The sequence below is a fragment of the Falco peregrinus genome, chromosome 11 (assembly GCF_023634155.1).
Source record: "Falco peregrinus isolate bFalPer1 chromosome 11, bFalPer1.pri, whole genome shotgun sequence".
Taxonomy (NCBI): Eukaryota; Metazoa; Chordata; class Aves; order Falconiformes; family Falconidae; genus Falco; species Falco peregrinus.
In genome coordinates, this window is record NC_073731.1 from 25758764 (window position 1) to 25785139 (window position 26376).

Sequence of the window (26376 nt, forward strand, 5' to 3'; positions counted from 1 at the left end):
ATATTGCAAGATACTTAAAATGATCTTTTCTTCGTGATTCGTAAGAAATATATTAGGTTTTTAATCCATTTGAACTTCTGGTTTATGCTCTAGTGTTTAATTCAGACAGAAAATAAATCAAATGTAAACAGAAATAAGTTGGACTTCCTGGCTGGTTTTTCTTTTTTTGATGCTTTCTGATATATCTATCTGTATAAATGTACCAGACCCTGTTAAAGAGTTCAGCCATTGCAGGTACAACCTAAGCCTTCAACCTGAAGTTGTCTTTGTGCCAGGTTTAGAAACCATGGGACGTGGACACAAGAGCTTCACCTGCTTAAAAGTTGGCTTGTGCTCTTGCTTTCGTCTTGTACATTTACAAAGAAGATATTGGTGTAGGTTTTTTTTTTACTGATGTATCTAAATACTTGTGAAAAACTGAGGTTGAATAATTCCTAAGGGGTTTTTTTTTCACCAGTATCTTTTGTCTTAACTTGCTTTTAATAAACTGCAGCATGCTTACAACCTCTTTCTCACAAATCTGTTCCCTAATACCTGTCAATCTGTCAGCTCCTGCGTGTGCATATGGTGCTGGATAATGCATCTTTTTCTGCGGAGTCCTACCTGCCCCACGACCATTGTCATCTGACAATGAAGGAGGTGCCTGGCCACTCTGAAGTCAGAATGCAAGGAAGGAAAGGGCTGGATCTCATTGAAATCTTAATTAAAAAAATTCCTCCCCATCTTGCATGGTGGTTTGAAGCCCATGAATGTTTTGTCAAGCTCCCTGGAGCTTACTGCAGCCACTGTTGTTGAGCTTTCCAGAAGGCTGCGCCTAGGGACCTATTGGCTTGGCTGGATAAGCCGCTTTCACTGGTTGTCTCAGCCCTGTGCTTGGCTGGCAGTAGGGAGCTAGCCCTCTCTGCCTGCTTATTTGGCACCGGCTTGCTCAGCCCAGCTATGTTAGTGAGCCTTACTGCACTAAACCCTGCAGTTATTTAGCATCCTGCATCTCGCTCTTCCTCCCAGAGCCCATTACAACCTCCAACCCTTCTCTCATTTCTTAGTTCCATAGCACGCGTACAGCTCACCGCGTTGGTCACAGGACTATCCAAAACCGCTTCGCAGTGTTCGCACAGGATCCCTTTTACCATCTGTCACGAGTCCTCTGCTGCTGAACTCCTTCCTATTTGCAAGACAGGCAGGCAGGCTCCAAAATAATGTCTTTGTCTGCTTTTCTCTCTCTGTCCTCTCTTGGATGGAGTTGTGCTAGACTAATTTGAAAAGTTAAGCGTGGTGCTGTGATGTGATTGAGAGCCATTCAGCCTAGCCAATGAAAAATACATTACCCAAAGAAAAAAGGCCTAAACATCTGGCTTTGAGGAGGTGTTCTCACTTTCTCTTCTTTTCAAATGTTATGTGTTATCTCTGTTTTACTTAAAACTCTTCTCATGGAGCTGCAGAGAAGGCAGAAGCAACTTTAAAGTTGTGTCTGCTTTTGTATCTGCCTCTGTTGACTTTCTCAATGCTATCAGCATGCCGACCAATTGACACTGTTGGTATCGCAGGGCGGATGTCTGGCAGCACTTTGGAGATTTTTGATAAGCCTTTTTGGCCTTAATATCAGAAAGGGTAAATTCTATCAAATGTAAGTTACTTTAAACTAGGAAGAAGCACAAGAAATTGTGGAAGCTTGTCCAGGCTATTCTGGCAGAAGAGGAGTGAGTGCAAGGCCTGTGGGTACTTAAACTGTGTCCTTTTAATTTTCTGTGATGATAAACAGCTTGCATAGAAAGGCCTACAACCAATTCCAACTTGGCTTATCCTGTGATGCACAGAACTTATCTTACCTTTTCAGTGACTGTTAATATTTTTTGCTCTGAGCATGTAACCAACAAAAGCACAGTCTTTGTATTTGGCATATTAAAAAGGGGGTTTTGGTATGTGTGTTTGAAGTAAGAAACCTAAAAGCATGGGGTACTTGGGTAGCAGAGTACTGTTGAACTGGGAGGACTATTGTAATCGCAGAGCAGCTGCACTGACAGTTATGTTTTCACCACAAGGAGAATGAAGTCTTTGTGCAGTAATGTAGAAGGCTGTCAAATCTGGAAAATATCTCTGTGAGTCTGTCTGCAGGCACATCAGCTGGAACCAGCTGAGATTACAGGTCATGAATTGAGAAAATAAAATATTTTCCAGGAAAGTTAGTTTGTAAAAATGTGCTGTGTTTTTTTTCCTGATAAAGGCTGAATTCTCACGTAGCTATTGCCTTGATATACTGGTAGCCAATTGTCTCCTGTTCTGTTCATTGAGTGCAAGTGAAATTTTTAAAAATAAAAACAAAATTTAAAAAAAAATGCATGCAAACAAGATTGTTTACCCTTTTAATAAAAGCAACTAACAAATTTATTGCTGCTTCTCCGATCCTGACCTAAGACTTTTTTTATTTTGTGAGCTCAATTCTGAGTGCAACATCCAATGACAGGTGTCTGTGTTTGCTATAAAACTGATGTTTGGCAATTAGGCGAGTCCTCTGCTCTGGTTAAATGTCTCTGTCCTCTTGCTGAAAAAGGAGGATTCCTGCACTGCTCAGTGCTGCTCCTGTGTTGCTGATAAGCAGATCGGGAGCTGGGTCCCAGTTATACGAGTGAACATGGCCCAGTTCTGCTGCGCTCCTTGCATAGCATCCTTGCGCTGTGAGAAATGCACTTTGGTTTTTTCCGGTAATGTATCAGTATTTCTCTGACCTAGCTCTTTTAATCATCTGACCTACCTTTGATACTAAGTATAAGATTCTGTTTACTGATTCTCCAGGTTCCGGAATACTTGCATCTGTGTGACGCATTGCATTCACATGGTGATTGCTGCACAGGCATTAATATTCTTAGATGTATAATACGTGCATTTTTTCATACACAATGTAATACTTGCGTGTTAAACACCTTGGTGGTGTTACTGCTAAAGCAAACATTGATAACAAAGGGGAGAGAATTTTCTGGTACAGAATGCTAAGATACAGCACGTAGCTTGAAGTGTTTCATCTTGTAAGCAGAAGAGATTTTCTTTCAAAGTCTTAAATCCCTTCTAACGTTTACCCCACCAAAATGGTAGGTGGTGTTTGGGATTAGATTTATGCTCCTTGGCATCAGAAATTGGCATGAACCTGTCAAAATCTGAAACTGCTATTCTGAGATGCCTAGATACTTCTGTCTAAAGCTGAACTAAGTTACTTCTTCCAGAAAAGAAAATCTTCCTAGTTGACTCACTAGCTGACTTAAGTCTGTTTAGCTGCTTTTAACACTTACATTTTCCTGAGTAAACGTAGTCATTTTCAATCTTTGTAATGTATTCAGGGGGATTAATTTCTTTTGTTCTGCAAGAAGGATACAGATGTGAACCACTTTAGAAGAAGAAACATCTTTGCATTTAGTGGTAAATGATACACTGTAATATATTGATGTTATTCTGATACATAAATTGTCCTTTTCCTCTTTTGTTTTTCTCTTAGGCAGAAAACCTTCTGCTTGATGCAGACATGAACATTAAAATTGCAGACTTTGGTTTTAGTAATGAATTTACAGTTGGTAATAAACTGGACACGTTTTGTGGAAGCCCGCCTTATGCCGCTCCTGAACTTTTCCAAGGAAAGAAATACGATGGTCCTGAAGTGGATGTGTGGAGCCTTGGGGTGATTTTGTACACGCTAGTGAGTGGATCGTTGCCATTTGATGGTCAGAATTTAAAGGTACAGTTACAATATGAAAGCTTGGCTTTTACTCTCTTTAAATCTTCTATGTCATTAGAAGGCTCACCTTTTAAAACTTTGTTTTAAAGGAACTGAGGGAGCGAGTACTGAGGGGGAAGTACCGCATTCCATTCTATATGTCCACAGACTGTGAAAATCTACTTAAGAAGCTACTAGTACTGAACCCAATAAAACGAGGCAGCTTGGAAGTAAGTAATTTCATCTTGGAAAAAAAGGGGGTTCAGATTAAGAAAGGACAAAACAGGATAATTGCTTAAGACTTCTTTATTTTTCACAATAGGTACCTTCTTCCTGTTTTAAGGGCCCACAAGTCTTGTTGAAAAAAATTGAGGAAATGTCCCAGAAACAGTGCAGCTTGAAAATAGAAAGTGTTAATGAATGAAAGTCTAACCTTAATTGCAGCTCACTAAAGACTATCATTTAAGAGTGTTTCAAAGTGCAAACTTCTCCCACTTGTTTCAGTCAGATAATGAAGCTAGTTCAAAATATGTGGAAAGTAGGACAAGATTGTAAATACCTTCTTGGAGTTTTTCAGAAAAACAAAAACCAGCAGCAGGCAGTACCATAAGCATTTATGAATTAACTTACCACTTCCAGCATGACTTCTTAAAAAGGATAGATGCAAGAAGAACAGCTGTGATAGAAAACTATGTGGGGGGTTTTGTGAGTGTTTATCTGTATTATGGCACTAAAACAAAGAACTCTTTGAATGATAAGCTAATAACTGCTAGTTATTTCTGTTCAGTCCTTTCTTTTCCCCCTTCTGGTATCTGTTTTGAGGATTTCTAGGGAGTTACAGTTATTATTAATTTTTTTTGTTAGTAAATTGGGTTTTCTTTTTGTGGTATTAAGAGAAGATCTGTGCATAACTTGTGAGGTGTCTGAAAGGTTCAGTGTTTTTAAGGGGCTGTTTTGTTCAGGATTGCTGTAGTGGTATATACTTGCCGGATAACTCTGAAGCTGATAACAAATATTTTGTGTAGAGTTCACTCTAAATGCTGCTGTGTTCTATTTTCTGAATTCTTTCATGAAGAGAGACTTTTAAATAACATCTATTTACCATAGAGATGAAAGTAGAGCAGAAGATAAATAGAACGGTTTTAAAATAGTATTTGCATGAGTTAATCACCAGTGACTTTTGTTTCATCTTTCTGTGCATACTTGCGCAGCAGTGGATGGTGTTCCAGAGAATAAATCCCATTTAAGCAGCTTTTTATTTGTAGTGGCATGACTTATGCTTCCTGGCATGGATGCTACCTGTGCAAGGAAGCATGCATTCACTGAGCTCTGTCTGCGTGTAACATTTCGAGCTGATGCTGATTTGTTACTTGTTATAAATAGTCTTAACTTGGATAAAATCTGTGCTGAAGAGAATAGTGAATGGTGGCTTCTACTTTACTGATATTCACTAGTTATGTTGCATTTATTACTGTCTAGAGGTCAAAACGGTAAGAGCGTAGTCACTCAAAGATGGTGAAAGATCACTTGTTTCCTGTGGTGTGTTTAAGTTTTAGGAAAATAGATTTTCCTTTTATTGACCTTTCCTCTGGATTTTCAGCAGTTTCTCTTCAGACCTGATTTCACTTTCATTATAGATATTACAGTGTTATCCAGTTCTTCTAAAATTCCTTCCCATCCCTGGAAAAAGGTGTTGGATAGCAGCTTCACTGGAACGGTGTAGTTGTCAGATTGAGAGGAACTAAGTGTTATGTGTAACAGGGGGTCTTGAGCCAGTACCAAAATGCTGATGATAACGGGTATTGATCAGTATGCTAATCTGAGGAAGAGAAGCATCATAAACTTTTTTTAAACTAATGTTCCTGAAATCACGTTTCTTGTATTAGAAAGCTATGATGCATGCTTTAGAAAGAAATTACTATTTCTTCTGTCTGAGCACTTCCTAAAAACGCATATTTACAATGAAAGTTCATATTTATTAAGTTTCTAAAGGTAGAAAGACAACATCACCTTAGGTAGGGGGACTTTTGTGCTTTGTCTTTTAATTACTTGCTCAGTCCCAGCCATACACCTGCCCAGTTCCCATTCATGTTTTTCGCAGACCAATACAATGTTTGTCAGTCACATTAGCCTCAAAGCTGAGACTGACACAGGATCAGCACCGTATGAGTTAGGCTTGGCACTTTTCCTCTGGTAAGGACCAGGCAAATCTTATTTAAATGGTTTGCCTAGTCTTTTTCATGGTTGTAACAGAGACAAAACATTTCAGAAGCAAGAGAATGTTGTTGTAAAACAGTCAATCTTCACAGGAAGAGATGGGAAAAATGCATTGACAGAAAATATGTGGACCTCTCTTAATTATCAGCATTTCAACAAATTCCTCCCTGCCCGCCCCCGCCCCAGTCTTCTGAAGCAACACAATGTGAAATACCCACAGAGCAGATTTACGCTTACAAAGAGTAGTAAAGCGGATAATACTGAGACAGACAGGTCTTGAGCAAGTCCAGGTCTTTATTAGACAGTTTTCCTGAGAATTGAAGGAAACCTCATCAATAATATCTGGTTGGTTGAAATTCAGTTTGGGTTGATCATTAAGGAATACAGTTTGGGTCGGACCTTTTAATACCCTGACCAAGGCTGCTAGGCTACTACTTTTTGATCTGCTGACTGGAAGCCCAGCTGAACTTACACAGATGTAGTAGTGAACCTGGAATGGGATCATTTCTGTCACTTCAAAACGCTTGATTGTAAGAGCCTGTTGTAGGAGTTGTACAGTAACTTAGTATGCCTATGAGATCATGTATTTAAAAGACAGAAGCTAGCAAAAGTTCAGATGTTTAGCAGGTGGAATGCTAGAGCAGATTACATTGAATTATAAATCCACCTACCGAAGAGACATGAAAAACTCTTAAGTGGGAGCTGTTGGGTTAACCTATTAGTTCCAGAAGGATCAAGAAAGGGAGGCAGGATTTGAGCAGTGTGATTCCTGTCATCCAAACACCTCATTGTGCTTAAACTTCAGATTTAACAGTATCTTTAAAAAAATTTGTAATTGTAGATACTATATAGTACTCTTTGGTTACGGATTTGTAGCCTTGCAGTAACATGATAGATTCCCCCAAAGTCTATTGTCAAATAGATTCGTACTCTGTGTGTCAGAAATGCAATATAGCAATGTGTATTCACCATCCCTTCCCCTTTAGCCTCCTCAAGAGCCAAAAAACTCAGTTCTGTGGCAGAACTTTGAACAAATCTTGAAGTCTTACAGTCAGCAAAATGTTAACTGGGCGGAGCGCAAAATTCTGTATTGTTCTTGTAAGGATACAGCTATTTGGGTCTGTAATTTGGCAGCAGCACTACATACAAAGAATTTGGTTATATCAGTGGAAAACTGAGTCTTTTGCTCTTTGTGAGAAATAACTTAATTCAGTGTTTGCGAGGCATATTTGGAGCCTGTGGGAAACTTGACTTGCTGGCACTTGTTTCACTGTTCTGTCAATCTAGTGAGCAATATTAGCATCTGTCCCTAAAGAGGCATGTGTTCCTGTTGCTGTAGGAGGGAAATTGGTTTTAGCTGTTTTAAAGATGAATATGTCCTTAAGGAGAAATTCTGGTGGTCAGAGATTCCAGCTGATCAGTCTTGCAGGCATATAAAAGATCCAGGCCACAGCAGAAGGGAAACTTTGCAAAGAATGCGGGAGAAAATTTTAAAGTAAATATCTGCACGGCATAGATAGAGTTAAGAGGCCTTTCTCCCTCCAGCCAAACTGTGAACGTATTTAGGTCAGGTGCAGTGAGAAGATCCATAGGAAAAAATGACCAGTTGGCATCACAGTCTTGAAATTAATGACTGTAGGAAGCATTGGCACACTCCTGAAATATTCCTTAGTTTCTAAATACTTCCTTTGTTGTTATTTGAAGGAGTTATTTATTGTGATAGAGTTGGTATTGCAGTTACATCTATGGATCTTAACCAAGATTAGGGCATGAGTGTCAGGCACTCGGCAAGACAAGATTAAGAGATAGTGGAAGTGGAAGAGTACAAAATGAAAAAAAATTTGTGTGCTGGAGCTGCAAGTTTTTTCTCTCAGTAGTTTGGGTTTTTTATATTTTTGGTGGAGGGCTTGTATTGTAAAGGGTAAATAGTAGGGGGGAATGAACTAATGGCAACATAATTATGTGAAAGATAAGAGGAAACTGTAAGTTGTGAGGAGAGGAGCAGCATTCAGATCATTGTGAATTTTAAATTGGTTTTCCCCAGACCAGCTAGTACAGATCTAATCAGGTATGGTAAATGGCACATCAACCTAAAGCTCATTTCTTCTCTTAGCAAATTATGAAGGATCGGTGGATGAATGTTGGCCATGAAGAAGAAGAACTAAAGCCATATACTGAGCCTGAACCAGATTTTAATGACACCAAGAGAATAGGTAAGACTTTAACAAGGATGTTGCATCTGATGTACTTACACAATTTTATCTTCTAAGTCAAACTAAACTCTTTTCTCGAATTAGAGATACAAACTCATTGTACAAGTAAAACGTTTTCTTTTTATTTAAATGAGAAATTTCATTACAGTGCCCTCCTTATAACTATTGTTGTGACTTCACTGAGCTGACGTGAATCTACAAGCACAGAAAAAGGCAAATAAGATTACAGAATGCAACAGGCAGAAGGAAACAGATTTTTTTTTCGAGGGCAACAGTTTTTATCTGCCGTGGCCAGAGAAAGATCCTGTGTTGGCCCTGTAGCTATTCATAATTCTATTTGCCAGTGTTTTACTTGTTGAACTGTGTTGAAAAACACAGTTGAGAGCTTTCAAAAAGAAAATAACAATGAGAGGAGTTGTAGCCTTTTTGCTTTTGCACAGCAAAGATGATGCTGGTTGAGTTGAATCCTAGTTACCTGTTAACTTACAAGTTTTTCTCTGTTTTCATTGTTCTGAAGTTGTCAGTAAACCCAAGCAATTATTCTGCTAAATTATCTAGCTCTTTTTATTTTTAGACATTATGGTCACAATGGGCTTTTCAAGAGAAGAAATCCATGAATCTTTAGTAAACCAAAAGTACGATGAAGTCATGGCTACTTACCTGCTTCTAGGTAGAAAACCACCTGAAGTAAGTGCTGCCTAATTTACATCTTCTATTTTGGACTCTGTATCTGGCTGAGTTGAATATTCTGGTTGTCAATGTTTTTATGAACTATTCTGTAACACCTCTTTTTAAAAAATTGTGATTGATAACTTATTAATGCCTTTCTCTTCTCACATCTTCTTGGATATGTAAATGCTGAGTGTTCTTCCTGTCACGTGTGTTTACAGTTAAAATCTGAAGTAGTGAATTTGACGAGAGCAGTTACTCTTCTCAGATGTGACATCCTTTATTTCCCAGAAATGTACTCACCCTTTCTCACTCGTGTACTGTTTTATAGTATATTGCATTATTTAATAAATAATTGCATCATAGTCACTAATAAATTTGTGATAGAAAATCTTTTGACTGGTTTGGAACGAGAGGGACCTGTAGATTTTGGGGGGGGAACCACAACGTTTTTTCAAGGAATCAAGCAGAGACCAAGGGATTTATTTTTATTAAGGACTTTTTTTTCCTGCTGCTTCCTTGCCCTTCCTTCATTTCCAGGATAGTGTAGATCTGATATGTGCGTCCTTGAGTGCATTTTCCCACAACATCTCTGAACCAGAATTCCCTTGTGATGGCAGAGCATGAAGGAAATTGGTCTAAAATGATTTCTGACTCAAACTTCTTGGAAGAGGATATTTGTCTTTTCCACTGCTCTTGCTTACAGCTTAGGCTTCTTAGATATCAGCAAACTGGTGGCTGAGTTACATCTTATAAATATGTGTTCAAGGCAGTAAAGAATACTTGAATCAGTAGCACTTGATTTTTTTAACCCTTTTAACTCAATGCAATGCATTTTGAAATTGTTCTGAAACTATAAATGCTCTTTAAGCTTTTTGAATAAAAAAGGCAAAAGGAGACATTCTTTGGCTTAGGTTTTAAAATAGGCTTTTGTCATGGTCAAGATTCTTCTAATTTTATTTTGAGCATTTATTAACTTCTTAGCTTTAGCTGCGTGTTTTTAAAGCACATTAAACAGAGATGAAGTGATAAAGTTAATCCTGAAGAAAATTAAACTCTAGAGACAATTTTAAATTTAAAAAATAAAAGGCCTTTGATTGGAACTCTGGGCTTTATTTTGCTGTGAAAGTACCAATAATGTTGAATTACTTTTTTTTTTTTTTTAATGCTTTGAAAAACTTTTTCTTGCAGTTTGAAGGAGGTGAGTCCTTGTCCAGCAGCAACTTGGGTCAAAGGTCTCGTCCTAGCAGTGACCTTAACAACAGTTCTGTGCAGTCTCCCGCTCACCTGAAGGTCCAACGGAGTATATCAACTAATCAAAAACAACGGCGGTTCAGTGATCATGGTGGGGATGACATTCCAACAAGTAAAGTAACATACACAAATTAAGTCTGAATGTGCAGTGTTTTGTGAACCTGGCAGGTCCACCACTCTGTGCATTTGTTGTGTATCTCATCATGCTCCGCTGTGATGCTTTTATTTGTATGAATGCTTCAATGTAATTTACAGATTTGATTTTTCAGACTTGTTACTTGATTGGCTCACTAAATAAGAGCTTGAAGATGTTTCCTGTTTAGGAAGTAATAGCAAAATACTGGTCTGGATAAACTCAAAAGAGCAAACCCTTATGTTTATCAGTATATTTGGAGTTGGGGCCAAATTGTTGGTTTCCAAGAGACAACAGTTTTACCAAGTATTCAGGAAGCATTTTCAGGTGAAAGTGGTTACATCAAAAAAGAGTGCCTATTTAAAACACTGAGGGGAAAAAAATCACCTGTCATTTAAAGAAAATTATCAAATTACTAGAAATACTTCTAAAATCTTTGGCCCTTTTCTTTGCCTAATTTACACTGTTATTTGTAATTCTCTCCCCCCCCCTTTTTTTTTTTTACTATTCTCTATCTGTGTTAGTGTGGTGTTGTTTTTTCCAAAAAAGTAACCAATATTGTGAAGATCAATAGCTGATTTGATTTTATTTCAAGGGAATGTAAAAATCTACTGATGGAGGATTTGCCCCAGTGCATTTTAAAGAATGAGGGGGAAAGAACTGTTGTTTTTCCAAGTATAAACATGCTTTTAAACAAAGTAGTTCTAGGGTTTTCAGGGGAAAAGGATCTTTCATAGTGTTCAGAGAAAAAAAAATGCAGCAAAAATACTGAAAAAAATTGAAAAGTATCGTTGAATTCCTTTATTCTTAATATTGCACAAATAGCATGAGCTTAAAATGAGGATGAAGATACTATTTCAGGTTTTACATATTGATGTAATATGGGAACTAGTTCTGAACTGCAAATTGGTAATGAAGAGAGAGTGGGTAAAAAGAACGTAGGCCATCAAAGCTCAATTTAATAGGTTGGTATATGTGCTGAGTTTGCAGTCATAGCTATTCAAATGCTTTTTTTGGACTCGGGGAATTATATTTAGACTATTTTGGCCAAGGAAAATGCAGTGATTATTTTTAGGTATTTATTAATACTGTTTTTATTTGGCAGTTGGTCCCTCAATTCCTCCTGCTGTGTCATACACAAAAAGGGCTCAGGCAAACAGCGTGGAAAGTGAACAGAAAGAAGACTGGGACAAGGATGTCTCACGCAAACTCAGCAGCACTACAGTGGGATCCAAAGGAGAGATGGCTGCAAGTCCACTTGTGGGTCCAGAAAGAAAGAAATCAACTACAGTTCCCAGCGTGAGTGTGTGTGCTTTTGGCTTGTTATATTTATTTTTCCCTATTTAAACAAAATCTGCCACATAAGGTTACTATAGACATAACGGTTACTGAATAAGCCACTAAGTCTATTTCTGGCAACTTTTACTGACAGACAGAAATAGGTTACAGTGGATGTCTTTTAAAATAAACCTTTCCCTTCCCCCCACAACTTTACTTTTTCTAACACTGACATAACAGTAAGCAGGAGAATGTCTGCACTTGGGCAGACTGAAGATCTCTCAAGACAAACTGTGGATATTTAGGGAAAGAATGAAAGAACAGAACCAATGTAGAGTCCTCTTTTTCTGGTTTCTAATGTATGTCTATCTACAAGGAAGTCGAGGGACTTCCTGAATCAGAGATTTCATCTTGAATAATCCTGCATAATATCCCACATGCAGTTTTTCTCTGTAAATTTGTCTGTTTACCCTTCTGAAACCAGTTCATTTTTTTGGACTTCAGAAATGGGGTGAGGGAGAACAGCACACTTGTTCCCTCGTGTGTATGCGTCTTGATGGTATTAGTTACAACCTAGCTCTTGTATTAAGAAATCATTAATTTGCTAGTTCTTCTGTTATAATATAATTTGTAATAATGTTACAATATCATTTGTAGTTTTGTAAACTGCTATAGTATTACTGCCTCAGACATCTTTTTTCCACATAGAGGAATCTCTCTCTTCTGATGTGAAAGTATCTATTTTGCCTTGTGGAAGTTCGTGTGCAGTAGTATCAGTATTTAGGATACACAATGGAAAAATATTTTTTTAAGTGTTTGGGGTTTTTTTTTTAAGTTTTAAGGTTTTTAAAGACCTACCTGGGAGCAAGGTTCAAGGGGGGGTGGGTCTGGGCAGAAATATGAATGAATCATAATTTAAGATTCAAGTATACTGTTTGCTATTTAAGAGACATGCTGTATTAAATACAAAAGTTCTGGCTATCTTATAGTACAGTTGACAGGCAGTAGGAATTCTCATTGTCCTTTGGGATTCTATGTGCTGGCTCCCATCTTGAATGTTCTCTGAAGACAATATGCGTTTCTGCTAGAATTCTCTTTAAACAAATTAAATGCTGAAGTTCATTTAACTCTTAATGTTCTGCAGGCTGTGTTCGCAATACATCCACAGATGCAAAAAACATTTTTTTTTCCTAATTTTAAATGTTTTTTCCCCCCAACAAAGAGTCTTCAAAACTATGGCTGTGTGGGTTGCTTGCAGAAACTTCTAAGATTAGATTTCATATCTGAGCCTTTCCAAAACTATATTGCCCCAAAGCTGATAACAGTCATGTATGGCACAAGCTGATATGTCAAAAATATTTCTCTGCTTTGTGAGAACTAACTAAATGGAGTATCCTTGCTATGAAGAATGAGAAGTGGATTTACTTGCCAATAGCAACTTCAGTATTTGTACATTTTGGTTCTGTTACTATTTTGGGAACTTTGTGAAAGGAAGGCTTTGTATGGGCACAATTAAGCAATAGTGGCGTCTGATGTTACACCAGTAGTTAAGGTTGAGCAGCTTCCACAGAAAAAAAGTTAGTATTTTTAAAACTCAGACATTTTAAATGAACAAAACTAATTTAATGTGGATAATATTTTAAAATACTTCTGTGCAACTTTGGGGGTAACTATGATGTTAGTGAAGGCAGGACTTCTTAAGAACATATTTATCATCTTCAGTCATACTAGTCTAACTTACGAGAGTTCAATTTCAAAAACAGTTACTGCAGTTGTTAACCTTCCTTATTATTTGGCTTTGAAACAGTTTATTCAGTAGTCTCTGCAGGACAATACTAATGCCAAAAAGCTGTAGCTATGGGGAACCTAAACACACAGTAAATCTTGTGTAGTTCATGATGCCCTACAGTACCCAAGCTCAGAGTATTTGAACTCTTTTGCCAGCGTGCATCACTATGTAATGTTAGCCCTTTGCAAACTTCTCCCAGCCCAAATCCAGTATGTACTGTATTAAAAACTGAGAACTGTACATCATGTACTCGAAGTAAATCTTCAGCAGCTAGTCTGTGCATGGCAGGTGGCAGAGGAGAATGTTTGTAGGTATTTTATGAAGTCTGTGCCAACTGAAATTTGTAACAGAAAGAAAGTCCCATCAGTATTTCTTGCTACAAGAGCTATTTGCCATGTTATCTGCATCATAATTTCTGGCTTGACTGACACAGATCAATAATATTTTCATTTTTCTCTTGAAAACTCTTTTGACAGGGGGCAACAAACTGTAAGGCTGCACAGGGAAGCTTTTGATAGATGTGTTCTCTGGGATTCCAGTTTGTTCCTTCAATCCCAGAGACCAATAATTCAGTAACGCAGTATGTGGGAATTGGATAATAATAATTAGTAAAGCAAGTGTCAGCAAAATTAAATTTCTCTGATTTCTTTTAGCGTGCTGTCACTGGTACAGTAATGAGATGATGAATGAGCTACCGGAAGATAATAGCTGATGATATATATCATTTGTGTCAATAGATTAACCTAGTACATTTGAAGGCATTAAGCATATACATCAATGGCTAAAACTCTGTCTTGATTTGTTTCCAATGCTTGCATTTTTTAACAATGTAATACACAGTATAAGAAAGTATTTAATTTTAGTCTTAATTTTCTTCTAGAGTAATGTATTTTCTGGTAGTGGAATGACAAGGAGGAACACTTACGTTTGTGAACGTTCTTCAGATCGCTATTCTGCAATACAGAATGGGAAGGACAACAGGTATTCTTCAACTTCCCCTGCTTATTAATTTGGGTGCAATAACTGCGGCACGGAAGCAGCAGGTTATGCAGTCAGTCAGTACCATTGTAAAGCTGAAGCATGGTGTGAAATACATGAAGTCTGACTGTATGTTTTCATCTCATTTTCCACCACAATTTCTATGTTTGTGATGAAATATCATAACTAATGGTGTAGATCTGCCTTTGCCTCTTTTTATGGAATCACATTTATTACCAAGGGTTGTCCTCCAACACAAAGTAACTATGCTCACAACTAAGTAGGCAATAACTTGAGATGGATCACCCTAACAGTGTAGCCTGATCCTTTTTTACTTCTCCTAGTAGTCACTCAAAAAGTTTAAATTGTTAAGACTTGTCAATCCTTTTTGATACATTTTTTTTGGCCTAAATAGTATTTTAGTAGTGATGGTAACCATTTTGTATCTGTATGTGGGATGATACTTACACTCAGTTTAGTATATTTTGTTAAATACTATCTTATTTAAGACTGCCACAGTTACAGTTTTTAAAAATATGTTCTTTGTTCATCCTTGGTGTTAGTTAACCCCTATACCTGACTGAAAAAATAAAAAATTGGGTTTAATGGAGAGTAACAAAACCTGGATTTTTTTTTTAGTTTAAAGCAATAGATCTTACTCTGTTGGGGGTTTAGGTACTTAAATAAAACAGTTAAGATAAAATGAACCAAAAAATCCCTAGCATGAAATAACATAATCTAGTAAACTAGTTTGGGGGTTTTTTTCTGTCTTAGTGTTAATCTTCTAATGACGCCTTTAATTTTGGAAATAGGAAGAGCATAGGGCTGTTGATCTATAGTAAAATGATGAGCTATGGAACACGTAAAGTACAGCACAGCTATTTAAAGTGCTTTAAGGAGGTATGTTAAAAAACAGGAGACTAATTTTCAGTATTTATTTCAAGTTATTAAATGGGTGTTTTAAAAAGCATCTTTCCAAATTTTTGTGTATAGTTTAAAATATTTGAACAAAGTTTGTAACAATCCTTTTTCAAAAAGAAGGAACATATGCTTTTTAGATTTAGGGTTAAAATACATACTAAAACAATTCTTATGATCTCAAAGATTGATAAAGTTTTTCTTTCGATAGATTTAATACAAAAAACTAATGAGAAGGGATCTTATTTTGAAGTTTTTCATTTTAATGTTTATTTTTTTTAATATTGAAGAGACAGACAACTCTTAATCCCTATTCCTTTCATGAGTGCAATGAATATGCTCAGCTGTCTGAGTATATTTGGAAAAGCGAAGGATAACTTTCTTCTGAGTTGTCTATTTGCCTTTCCTACAACACATTGTGTTGCAGTTGAATTTGGGTTTGATGTAGCTGAACTGCTTGTGTCATCGGATCATTCATCCGAAATCTTTACCTCTTTGCTACAGATATTTTTTAGCTTTGGGACTGTTGTTGCTAATACATTATTAATGCAATTTTGTTTATGCTGGTAGAGGCAAAGCTTTAGTTTGGCTTAAGTCATTTGACTTTTGTTTGAAAAAAATCAGTAACACAGTAGTTTTTGCCACTACTTTCATCTCTTCCTCGCCACTTAGACAAAGCAGAAATAACAGTACCAGTAGAAGGAACTGTATTTTGAAAGGGTTGGCTCAGCCTAGCAGTGGCTGGGACAGTCCAGAGAAGTACAACTTGGTCTTTTAAAAGCACAGTCACTTTCAAGTGGTAATGTGACAGCAGTTCCAAATGTTTCAGCTTTTAGGTGTTCGAGTTTGAACTGAAAATAAGGATGTTCACTTCACAAAAGGAGAATCTATTTAATCAATCTATTCAAATCGTTTGTGAATTTCTTTTTCAGTAGTTTTTACTATTTCCATGTACTCTTTGTAGTCTTCCTTTATTATTTTGAATAATGTGTCTGTAAGCTTTAATCTTGGGAGGAATGAAAAGGCCTAATTTAACACACATGGTGATTTGATTTATGGATGAACATAATTTTCTCAGAATTCTCTATTCTTCACTTTAGCTGACTAAGGCAGCCTGGTCGCTCAGCATTCTGGTTATTTAAACAGTACTTGCTATGTTCAAAAAGAAGAAATTAGTTGTTATTTTCCCTGTTTTCTGTGGGGTTTTACATTAACTTTTCTCTTCCCTTTTCATTTGCCTGTCCCTCCTGTCTTGCTGCCATGGTAAAAGCCTAACAGAAATGTCTGCGAGCAGCACATCTTCTGCAGGCTCTGCAGTAGCTTCTGCTGTATCAGCACGGCCTCGACATCAAAAGTCTATGTCTGCCTCTGGTCATCCTATAAAAGTTACACTGCCAACCATCAAAGATGGCACTGAAGCTTACAGACCAAGGTAATGAATTGATTATTATTTCTTTAATGTTGTACACTTCAAAAATCTTATTGTTCAGTTCATGATAAGCTCCAGTAATCTATTCAAAACTGTCACGTTGTGTTCTGCTTCGAAACAGTAGCTTACTTAAGTGGTGTAGGTATTTAAGCCTGAATTTGTTCATCACGCATGTTTGCATACAGTTAAAGAAGTTCCTTGACTGCCTCCCTCTGGAAGCTTCTGCAAAACTGAACTAGTTGAGTTTTAACTGATACAGCAGGACCGTACAACACAGACGATCATAAATTCAAATGAAATACTGAAATGTTAACATCTTGGTTTTGTAGATTGCTAGGCTTGTTTCTGTCTAAAAGCACAATAGTATAGTTGCTTTTACTATTAACTGCCCAAACAGCCTTACACATTGTTTTGTGCCAGATAATTACTTATTAAGAAATATCTGTTAAGTTTTTGGAGTGCTTGTGTGTTAAAAAGTTTTGAACATACTTTTCTGGAAGAGGGCTGGGAACACTTTCAGATCTTACTACAGGCTTTTCTACCTTTTTCCTGTGTTCTATTATCTGTGTATATTTTTTTAACTGCTCTTACTACTTGAGATAATTTGATTTTGCAATGAAAATATCTCTTGATTATTTCTAAGTATGAATCATAAAAGCAAATCAGCAGATTCAGGTTTAAAAAAAAAAAAAAAAAAAGAATCAAAAGTGGTGTTTCTTTCCTGTCTTTGAGAAATGGTTATCATGTAGGAGGGTTTCTAGCATAGTCTTTCTCTTTATTTATGCTTCTGTTTTCCCAGCAGTGCAACTCAAAGAGTGCCTGCTGCTTCCCCGTCTGCTCATAGTATTAGCACTACCACTCCAGACCGAACCCGCTTTCCTCGGGGGAGTTCAAGTCGAAGCACTTTCCATGGTGAGCAGCTAAGGGAGCGGCGTAATGCCACTTACAATGGACCGCCCGCCTCACCATCACATGAAACCGGTGCTTTTGCACATGCTAGAAGAGGGACATCAACTGGTATAATAAGCAAGATAACTTCCAAGTTTGTTCGCAGGTTAGTACCTCGATTTTTAAGAGAAAAAAATAAAAGCCCAGCTTATAACTAGGGCCATAATTGCAAAGTCATTGAGAATTTCCAGTTTAAGTCTGAAGTAAATGTAAATTTAGCTAGAATGCTGCTTGTTTTGTGTCTACCTTCTAGAACCTGCTTTGTTTTACTTCTCTGTGTGCATTGTAACCATTATGTTTGATGAGCTGTTCTGCTGCTTTATGTTAAAGGAGCCAGAGAGCACTACTCAAAAGATTTTTTTGCTCATGCTTTACAGCTAAAATACAAAGATGCTACAATTACGTTAAAATCGAATTAACTTAAATACTGAAAGCAGTGACTTAAAAATCAGTCATTATTTAATGTTAATAATACTTCACTTTTTTAATGGGATTTAGTTTTTGGCAAGGGCTATATTTACGACTTTATTGCTGTGCTTAGAGGGAATTGGTATTAACAGATTATTTCAGGGAATTCTAAAATCTGAATAAAAGTTTAGAAGTGGGCAGAAGTCTGGATGTCTGGAAATACTAGTATTTCAATCTCATGCAGCCTCATATCGGGTTATCAGGCTCTTCAAGTGTAAGTTCAGGATTCTGAAAGGAGAAAACCCACACATCCTGGACCTGCGTTCATTCCTGTGATGATGCTAACAGTAATAATACTGTGAGGAGAGGTGCTGGGAAAGATTTTCAAATACATTGTTTAATATCAAGTGACTCTTGACTTAGCAGTTACAATCGCTTTCCCAAAAGGGGACTTAATTTTCAGTTTGCCTCTTTCTAACAGTGATATACCTATAATTTTTAACCCCACTTGTGGATGTGTCCATACTGCATTATTGTGTTTTATAACAGAATTGTATCTGGAAAACCTCTATTTTCTTTGTAGAATCATGCTGTTATGTACTGAACTCTTGTTATTTCTGTGTATTAAAAAAAAAAAAAAAAAGACAAATTCAAAGCTAAGTTGAGCTAGTAGTCATAAACTTGTAAGTAAAATATCATGAATTTCATAAGGTGGTATTACAAGGGAAAAAAAGAGAGAAAAAGAGTTAGAAAGCTAGAAATGCAGTGATGTTCTTCATAAAATTCATTTTACCTGGTGAGCTGTTAGTGTGTCAGTGTGTGTCTAAGTAATACCTCCTATGATAAACTAAAAAAAAAAAAGTATGTGAATTATTTTCTTTTTTCAGAAACCTGAAGATACAGGACTATGATCCTCCATTATTGGTACCTCCAGCATTTACATAGTTGGGGGGGTAGAGAGCTTATTCTCTGGTTTTAAAAAGAAAAAAAAGTTACCATTAAGTTAGTCAACTGTGTTGTCAGTGTAGATTTCCAGATGGCAAGCAAGGTATTTTCTGTTAAGTAACTAACCAATTTCAAGAGCACAGGCTGGTTTTTTGCGTTGTAGCTCATTGTGATTTACAGGGAATGGTATCTTGAACTTTTTTTTTTTGAAGAGTGAGGCCAAAGAATTAATTCTTTCACTATGTTAAACTACAGTATTAAAATAATATTGTAAACTATGTATTTAGAATTAACATTGTAAATTGATGTCTTTTAAAATGACCTCTACTATAGAACATTTTTATACAATTTCCTGTTATGTTTTATACTGCTAAAAATACATTTTCCTATAGTGAAGGACATGTAGAGGTTTTTGTTTGCTTTGTTGCTGGTGGATTCTTTTTGTTGTTGTTTTGTTGTGTGTTTATTTTTTTAAAACTTTGGGTTGTTTGAGACTTTGAGTGGCTGGGATTATATGGGTGGAGCTTCAGGGCAGGGGGTTGCTGTTCTTTTAGTTGGTCACATAACTGCATACTTTTTAACTTCTTACTGTTCAGGAAATTATTGTTTAAAGCACACTTTGATTAGAAGGTGTCATGAAAGAGTTTTTTACTATCTTTTGGCAAAGGTAAATGCCTTTTCTGGTAAGTATTTAAATAAAAACATAATGACAATGCTTTAATGAATAGGGTAATGAGGTATTTTGTATTAACGGTTTATGTCAAATGATACACCTCTGATGTTAGTTACTAAAGTGTTTGTGTTTTGAAAGTATTAATTGAAAATGGGTGCTAACATGTTTGTACAGCAACACTAGGAATGTACTAGGTTGGCTTATACAATCTATGGATGTTTTTCAAGTTGCTTCAGACTAAAAAGGCATAATACAAAACAGTTACTTGGTAAAGTACAGCTCTAATTCAACAAGACAAAAAAATGGTATGTGTAACCTAAAGCTCACTGATAATCTTACCCAAGTCAGTGTTAACAGCTGATTTGCTTAAAGTTAAGCAGACGTTGAAGTCGCCTTTCTGAACTGGGCTCCAAACATTTGGTCTCGCAAATTCTTAGGCACGTCTTTAATTACTTGAACATCTTTAATTACTTGAACGTGCTTAAGCTTGGGCACGGACCGAGGCCTAAAGGTCTGGCCCAGAAGGGTGCAGGGTGGAGCCCCCCTGCACCACCCTGAGCCGCTGCTCCTCTGTGCTGCTGGAATTACATGTGGCCATTGCTCCGTCTGCAGTAGGTCGACAGCGTGTTAATTTTACCATCAGTTAAAAACACCAACATTAAACAATTACATGTCAGAGTGGAAAGAAGCAAAGGTATTCATAAAGGGAAATTAAAATTACAGCTGTGCAAAAATACTATTAAACAGTATTAGGCTTGACGATATTTTACTGGTTTTATTTTATTTTTTTTTGGTTCAGTAGCTATTTAACATTGCTTTAGATGTAGGTTTTCTTAACTTTTATTTTTCACCTTTATCATTGAATCTCAACCTTAACTTTGTTTTGAGGGATCCAAGTGAAGGCGAAGCCAGTGGCAGAACTGACACCTCAAGGTGAGGAGCCACTATTAATACTTCGCTCCTAGGTCTTTCGCATCAAGGTTTAACTGATTTCTTAAACATTTTTTTAATCAGGATGTAAAATAGAATAGTGCTTAAGTAATGTGCATTTCAAAAATGTTTTTTATTTGAGGGGGGGAGGGGGAGGGGGTTTTGGTGAGGTCCTTTATCCCTCATTTTTGCTTTCTTGCGAAGTATTTAATACAAAATTTTATTTAAGCATATCCCTTTGAATAATAAAGCCCCCTGTAGGAGTTAACCAATCGTTCAGGCACTTAAAACCATGTTTTGGCTTATAAATATTTAATGGTGTTTACTTTTGGTTTCAGTGGAAAATGCAGTATACTGTGTGTGTGTCTGTGTATATATATGTATATATTAAATTTTTACTATAGTTACATACTCTGTTCATTACTAAAGCTGCTGTTTGCCAGAAGTAAACACCTTATAGTCCCTGAGAAATGAATGTCACTTTGCACCGAGACATAAGTGACACTCAGACAAAAAGGGTGGTGACTGCTAAATACTGAATTTGTATGGCAACTGCTGTACATAACTCTATAGGTGCTTTGTTAGTAATCAAGCATTCCTTCATATGCTCATTTTCCAGTATATCTGCTCTTTTGCCATGTTTCAGCATTTGGTTCTGCATTTTTGGTGTGCTTAGCACAGTGCATAATTTTTTATTTTTATGCTCTCTAATGAACAGGCATTGTAGTTTGCATTCTAAACTGGTCACTTACAGAAAGTACCAACTTAGTTTTCAAAACAGAAGGCCTTTATTTTAAAAAAAAAACCAGCACATTCTTAACAGGATACATTGTATAATACACAATGCGTTCTATCTATGTTAGCCCTTTGCAATTCAAAGTCTATTAGCTGTCGAATTCTTGACATGGAAAGGGAAAAGAGATTAATCAAATGTTCAAATGAAATGAAGTGTGAAGTTGCTTTCAGCTCTTGCTTTCATTCTCTAGCTTCCTCTACTTTTTGTCATCCTACAGTGTCTGTTTTGGGCTAAAAGTCGTTTGAGATCTTATCCCTGCCATGCTCTATCCCTTAATATTGTTGTGGTTCTCTGGGGATCACTCTGAAAGTTAAATTAAAAATGCTTGTTTTGACTCCTCTCTGAATAGCGATGGCTTATAGACTACCAAAATGAGAACAGCACCTTTCCCCTTGTGACGGATGGGGAGGCATTAGGCATCTCAAGTACTTGGGACAAAAACAGAAGTAGCTGGCTGTGGAATCACTTTAAAATAATTAGTGCTGTTTCTCAAAATGATTTCTACAATGGAATAAGTAATCTATTTGGTAGGGAAGCATCAGAGTAAGAATATTCATTGGAAATCACTCCCTTGAAATTTTGTCCAAGTCATTGTGTCAACTGAAAATACTTTGTGTCTACATGTCACTGTTTGTTCTGTGAAAAAGCTGCTGGCTGTGTGCTCAACTGGTTGACAGACAAGCTGTTCACAACCAAATTACAGCGCAAAATTCTGCTTCATCAATTAAACGAAAGCATGTTATCATAAGGTCTTTTTACACAGAGAGAGGTCAAAAATACGTGATAAATGCAAAAGGGGAAAAGGTGGAAAAGAGGGGAGGGAATTAACTGAGGACTTGTGAATTGCAGGGTGGGATTTCTTCTGCTGCTGCTTTTATAGTATGATTTATGCTTCAGGATTGTGTCCCTCAACTTCAGTTCTGTTGGTGTATGGCATGCTCCAGATCATGAAATCAGCAGAAACTCAGTCATGCTTTCACATAGATTCCACTTTCTTTGGAGCAGTACGGAGTAACGTGTGTCTGCTGCAATTACCATTGCACATGTCATCAGAACGTTTTGGAGCAGGGGTTTCCAAACGTGCTTTGCTCCTGTGCCGCTACTGGGAGCTGCGCCGGTGCTCTAGCAGCTCCCAGCACTGTGCCAGAGCACGCGCACATGCAGGAGATGGTGCACAGCCGTTCCAGCAGTATCCATCTGACTCTTTGAATTCGCTTTCCTGTGACTAGCGGTGTGCCAATTGCAGTTTAGAAACCCCTGTTCAAGAGCTGTATTTCTCTTCTGTGTCGTGGTTATACCCCTTGTATCTTTGACTGTTCTGTATGTCACTTCTTCCAGGAGTGCTTCTGGGGAGCCAAAAGACAGAGAGAAGGAGGACAGCAAAGATTCGAAGCCGCGCTCCTTGCGGTTCACGTGGAGTATGAAGACCACTAGTTCTATGGACCCCAACGATATGATGAGAGAGATTCGGAAAGTGTTAGATGCTAATAACTGTGATTACGAACAAAAAGAGAGGTTTTTGCTCTTCTGTGTGCACGGTGATGCACGACAAGATAGCCTTGTTCAGTGGGAGATGGAAGTCTGCAAACTGCCGCGATTGTCGCTCAATGGAGTTCGTTTCAAGAGAATATCTGGGACTTCTATCGCATTTAAGAACATTGCATCCAAGATAGCAAACGAGCTTAAGCTGTAAAGAGAACCTAAATTTTTTGGGATCAGGGAAGATTCATACATGATCTACACTTTGAATGTACTGGTTGCGCCTAATGTGATTGGCCTGTGAAACCCCCATGTAGAAATTGTCCTTATTGCAATAAGGTTATACATAGTTATTCAGAATTGTAAAGTTAAATCCAGTATGACCTATATTAAATAACTGTAGCTAAAGAAGTTATGTTCACATGTACAGGTAAGTATATAGAGCATTCTGTTCATTTTATGTTCATAGAGTTGTATAATAAAAAGATGACTGCTTAAATTCAGATCTTGTATAGTTGTCTAGATTTCTGCACAGAAATGTATGTTTGATGCTTTGAGTTGGAAAAGTTCTTCCCTATCATTTACATTTTTGGTGGGTTTTATAAGTCTTACCTCTATTGTGCGTTTTTTAAAAAACTTGTGTCCTGAGTCAAATGCACAAAAATAGTTTTCACAACTGTAGCATGACCATTTTTAATTATTTAAAGATCGTTCATGATTTGAACCAAAAGTCGATGAATAATTGGCTTTTGTTCTACACGAGACTGTTCCTGCTTATCTTTGGCTCTTCTCCTTGTTATTGGACAGTGTTTAGTTGAAAAAATACAAACATGTTTACAGTGTTGGCACTTACAGTTTAAAAACGTTGCTCTGCCTTGGGCCAGCTCAGAGCTGTGGGGGAACAGAAACCAGGCGTAGGTGACGTTCTGTCTGCAAATTACAGTGCTCACTCCCATGGCCCGTTAACAAATGTAGCACCAAAATGGAGAACCGTAATTATTTCATTTGAATATCATGGTGTAAAATATCACTTGTTTGCTGCCTTCAGAATACTCGAAATTCCATTTTATGGAAATATATTAATATTGGGACTGTTTAATAGCACAAGATAATCTGAAGTGTTGACCAATTGTATGAGTTAATAATACCACCTCAGGAATTAGCTTGGCTTTTGGAACATGTGCCCCCAAAGAGTACATGCAATTCCACGTAATATTTTACAGCTAAACATACATTGTTTATAATGATAAATTGTTGATTTATGCTTTCGTGGTTGTACAGTTTGTTCCCATGTAACCTGTTTGTGTTTAATATTTTACCAGATTTCTTGTATTTATTCCACATCATTATGCCTGTAATGTGCAGCTTTGTAATTAGGCACTTGCCTACAGAAAAGACAAAAAAGAAAAAAAGAAAAAACACCCACATTTTTTTCCTTCATAATGAATGATTATAAACTATGTAAAACCACTAGTACTGGTACATTTTAATACTTGTTATTTTGTACTGAATTAACCATAGAGGTTGGTTGTGCAATGTTATTTAATGTCGTAATTACTGTAATATCAACATATGGGCCCCATCTGCACACTCTTGTGAAGAATAGAAAGTTCATTAAGAAACTGTCACTTTAAAAAATAAAAATTAAAAAAAAAAAAAGATGTGGTAAACTCTGTAACCCTAAGTTAGAAGGCTGTAAGTGTAGTAAATGTGCCATTCTCTAATGGCTTCTTGACCGAGATGGACTTTTACATACTGTACTGTGATGTAGCTTTCCTATGTAACAGTTATGTTCGGAAATGGACGTGTATTGTTGCCTTAGAAAAAGGGTGGTGTTGGAAAGAAAGAACTGTAGCCCCTTTTCTTTTTTCATCTGATGTTCATTGAAACAAAATCTGATGCAAGTCATCTTGATTCACTGGTGCACTCTATTAAAACTTACTTGAACAGTTCTCATACTAAAATACTTGTTGTTTGCCCTTTATAAAAGCGCAGTAATTACTGCAGGTAGCAAAATAGGCTGAAGGAGGCCAGGCTTCATCTTCAGCATCGTGCGAACTCAGGATTAGCATTGCATTGGTTCTGTGGTCCTGCGCTGTCCAGAAACTATCGGTGGTTTAGCACTCAGAAATGGATGTCCACGAGCTTCTCCAGAAATTCACCAAAAGCCAGCCTCAGGAGGGGTTTGTGTGTCTGCTCAATTTACCCGTAAACGTCCATGAATGTTTAGTTATCCTTGAAAACACACCGCTGGAACGTAACAGTGAGGTTAATCCAAGATCACATACGAACTTAGTCATGAAACAAAACCCTTTGCCTTTTTGGAGCGTTCAGTAGCAAAAATATAGGTCATGCCGAGAGGGTAGATTAAGCGCTTAGGATAGCGCCCTGCTTTACGTGCCCCGTGCCTACCTAGCTAACTTTGCCCTAGATTGTTGCTGGGTTTCGGCACTTTGTGTAACTGGAGATGTATTAATGTTCCACAAAACACAGATAGCGTTTCCAGAGAACAGGCTACAAATTTTACTTCCACTCTCCCATGAAACGCTGCGCCCCAAAGTGCCGGTGTAATGTTTCTGTATACAGACAGCTTGCTAATGGCAATATTTCCAGCGCCTGCCAGCGATGTGAAATTGCCGTGATTCCCCAACCCTGCTGACCTCCTTCCTTCTGCCCTCTTGGAAGATGAGCTGTGAACCACCTTATGCTCTCCCTAGCAAATTCACTAAGGAGTATGATCTGTGTGAAGGGTGTAGCTGCACCCAAACTCATCATTTGGCTTTCCAAATCTCCTGTGCCTGGCAGGAATAAGACGGGAGGATCTGAGAAAGGAGCTTTTTCAGAATTGCTGGCTTTATTGGCAAGCAGAGCGTACTTTGTGTGGAAATCAGTGACATGTTGCATAGTGAATCCTCAGTGCCTGTTTTTTGGGTCCCTCAACTGCTGCCTTGTTACATACCTGTTTCGTGTAAGTTACTCCTTGGGTAAGAATGAGATAAGAACATTTGGATCAGAAATGCAGCTTGACTTTCACATGGGAGGGATCAGTGCAGCATTATGTCAGTGTGGCGTTATCCTGAGAAATCCAAAAGACAGTTAAATGCCACGTCATGTTCCACGGCTCTGGGAAGTGATGGGTCTCTGATGGATCTTCAGGGGGCTTATGTGTTTGATCGTAACTTCTTGGCAGCATTTCGGGGTGGGGGGGAGCAGTTGGAATACCACATGGTTCTGCTGGTTTGGTTGGGGTTGGTTTTTTGCTTGCTTTCTTTAAGGTACGCAGACACTTCCAAACTAAGTAGATCCCTTTTCATGCAGTCCAGTTTAAAACATTAACACGGATATGGGTGAATGAAAGGACTATAAACATTTGCTTCTGCTTCTCTGGATGAAAAATAATGCTTGAGCACCAAGTGGCATCATTAATGCTATGTAGTTATGATGATGCTAAGATTCCATGAGCTGTTAAGACACGTGGCTTTGGATACCCAGCGTCACACACCCAAGAGGTGCTCTGGACCTCTGAATCCAAGAACTTGTGGTTCCCCTGGTGCCATGCAAATGGAGACAGTAAATCCCAGCTGAGAGACATATTCCCTGAGGTTTTGACAGTTGA

The 26376-nt window shown here is 37.5% G+C and overlaps 1 protein-coding gene across 7 annotated transcripts in view; it reads left to right on the forward strand.

The window, feature by feature from the left end:
* Window positions 1–24724, forward strand: part of MARK1 (microtubule affinity regulating kinase 1) — a 62312-nt gene extending 37588 nt beyond the window's left edge. The window contains exons 8-18 of one of the 7 annotated variants that reach the window (XM_055816335.1): window positions 3488–3724; window positions 3814–3933; window positions 8034–8133; window positions 8708–8820; window positions 9994–10168; window positions 11295–11488; window positions 14137–14237; window positions 16423–16584; window positions 17381–17635; window positions 20444–20488; window positions 22620–24724. In XM_055816335.1, the coding sequence (XP_055672310.1) occupies window positions 3488–3724; window positions 3814–3933; window positions 8034–8133; window positions 8708–8820; window positions 9994–10168; window positions 11295–11488; window positions 14137–14237; window positions 16423–16584; window positions 17381–17635; window positions 20444–20488; window positions 22620–22974 (1857 nt within the window). In that variant the 3' untranslated portion in view covers window positions 22975–24724. The remainder of the gene's footprint in view (window positions 1–3487; window positions 3725–3813; window positions 3934–8033; window positions 8134–8707; window positions 8821–9993; window positions 10169–11294; window positions 11489–14136; window positions 14238–16422; window positions 16585–17380; window positions 17636–20443; window positions 20489–22619) is intronic. The other 6 variants (XM_055816336.1, XM_055816337.1, XM_055816338.1 and 3 more) reach the window with 6 other exon arrangements.
* Window positions 24725–26376: the final 1652 nt, after the last annotated feature.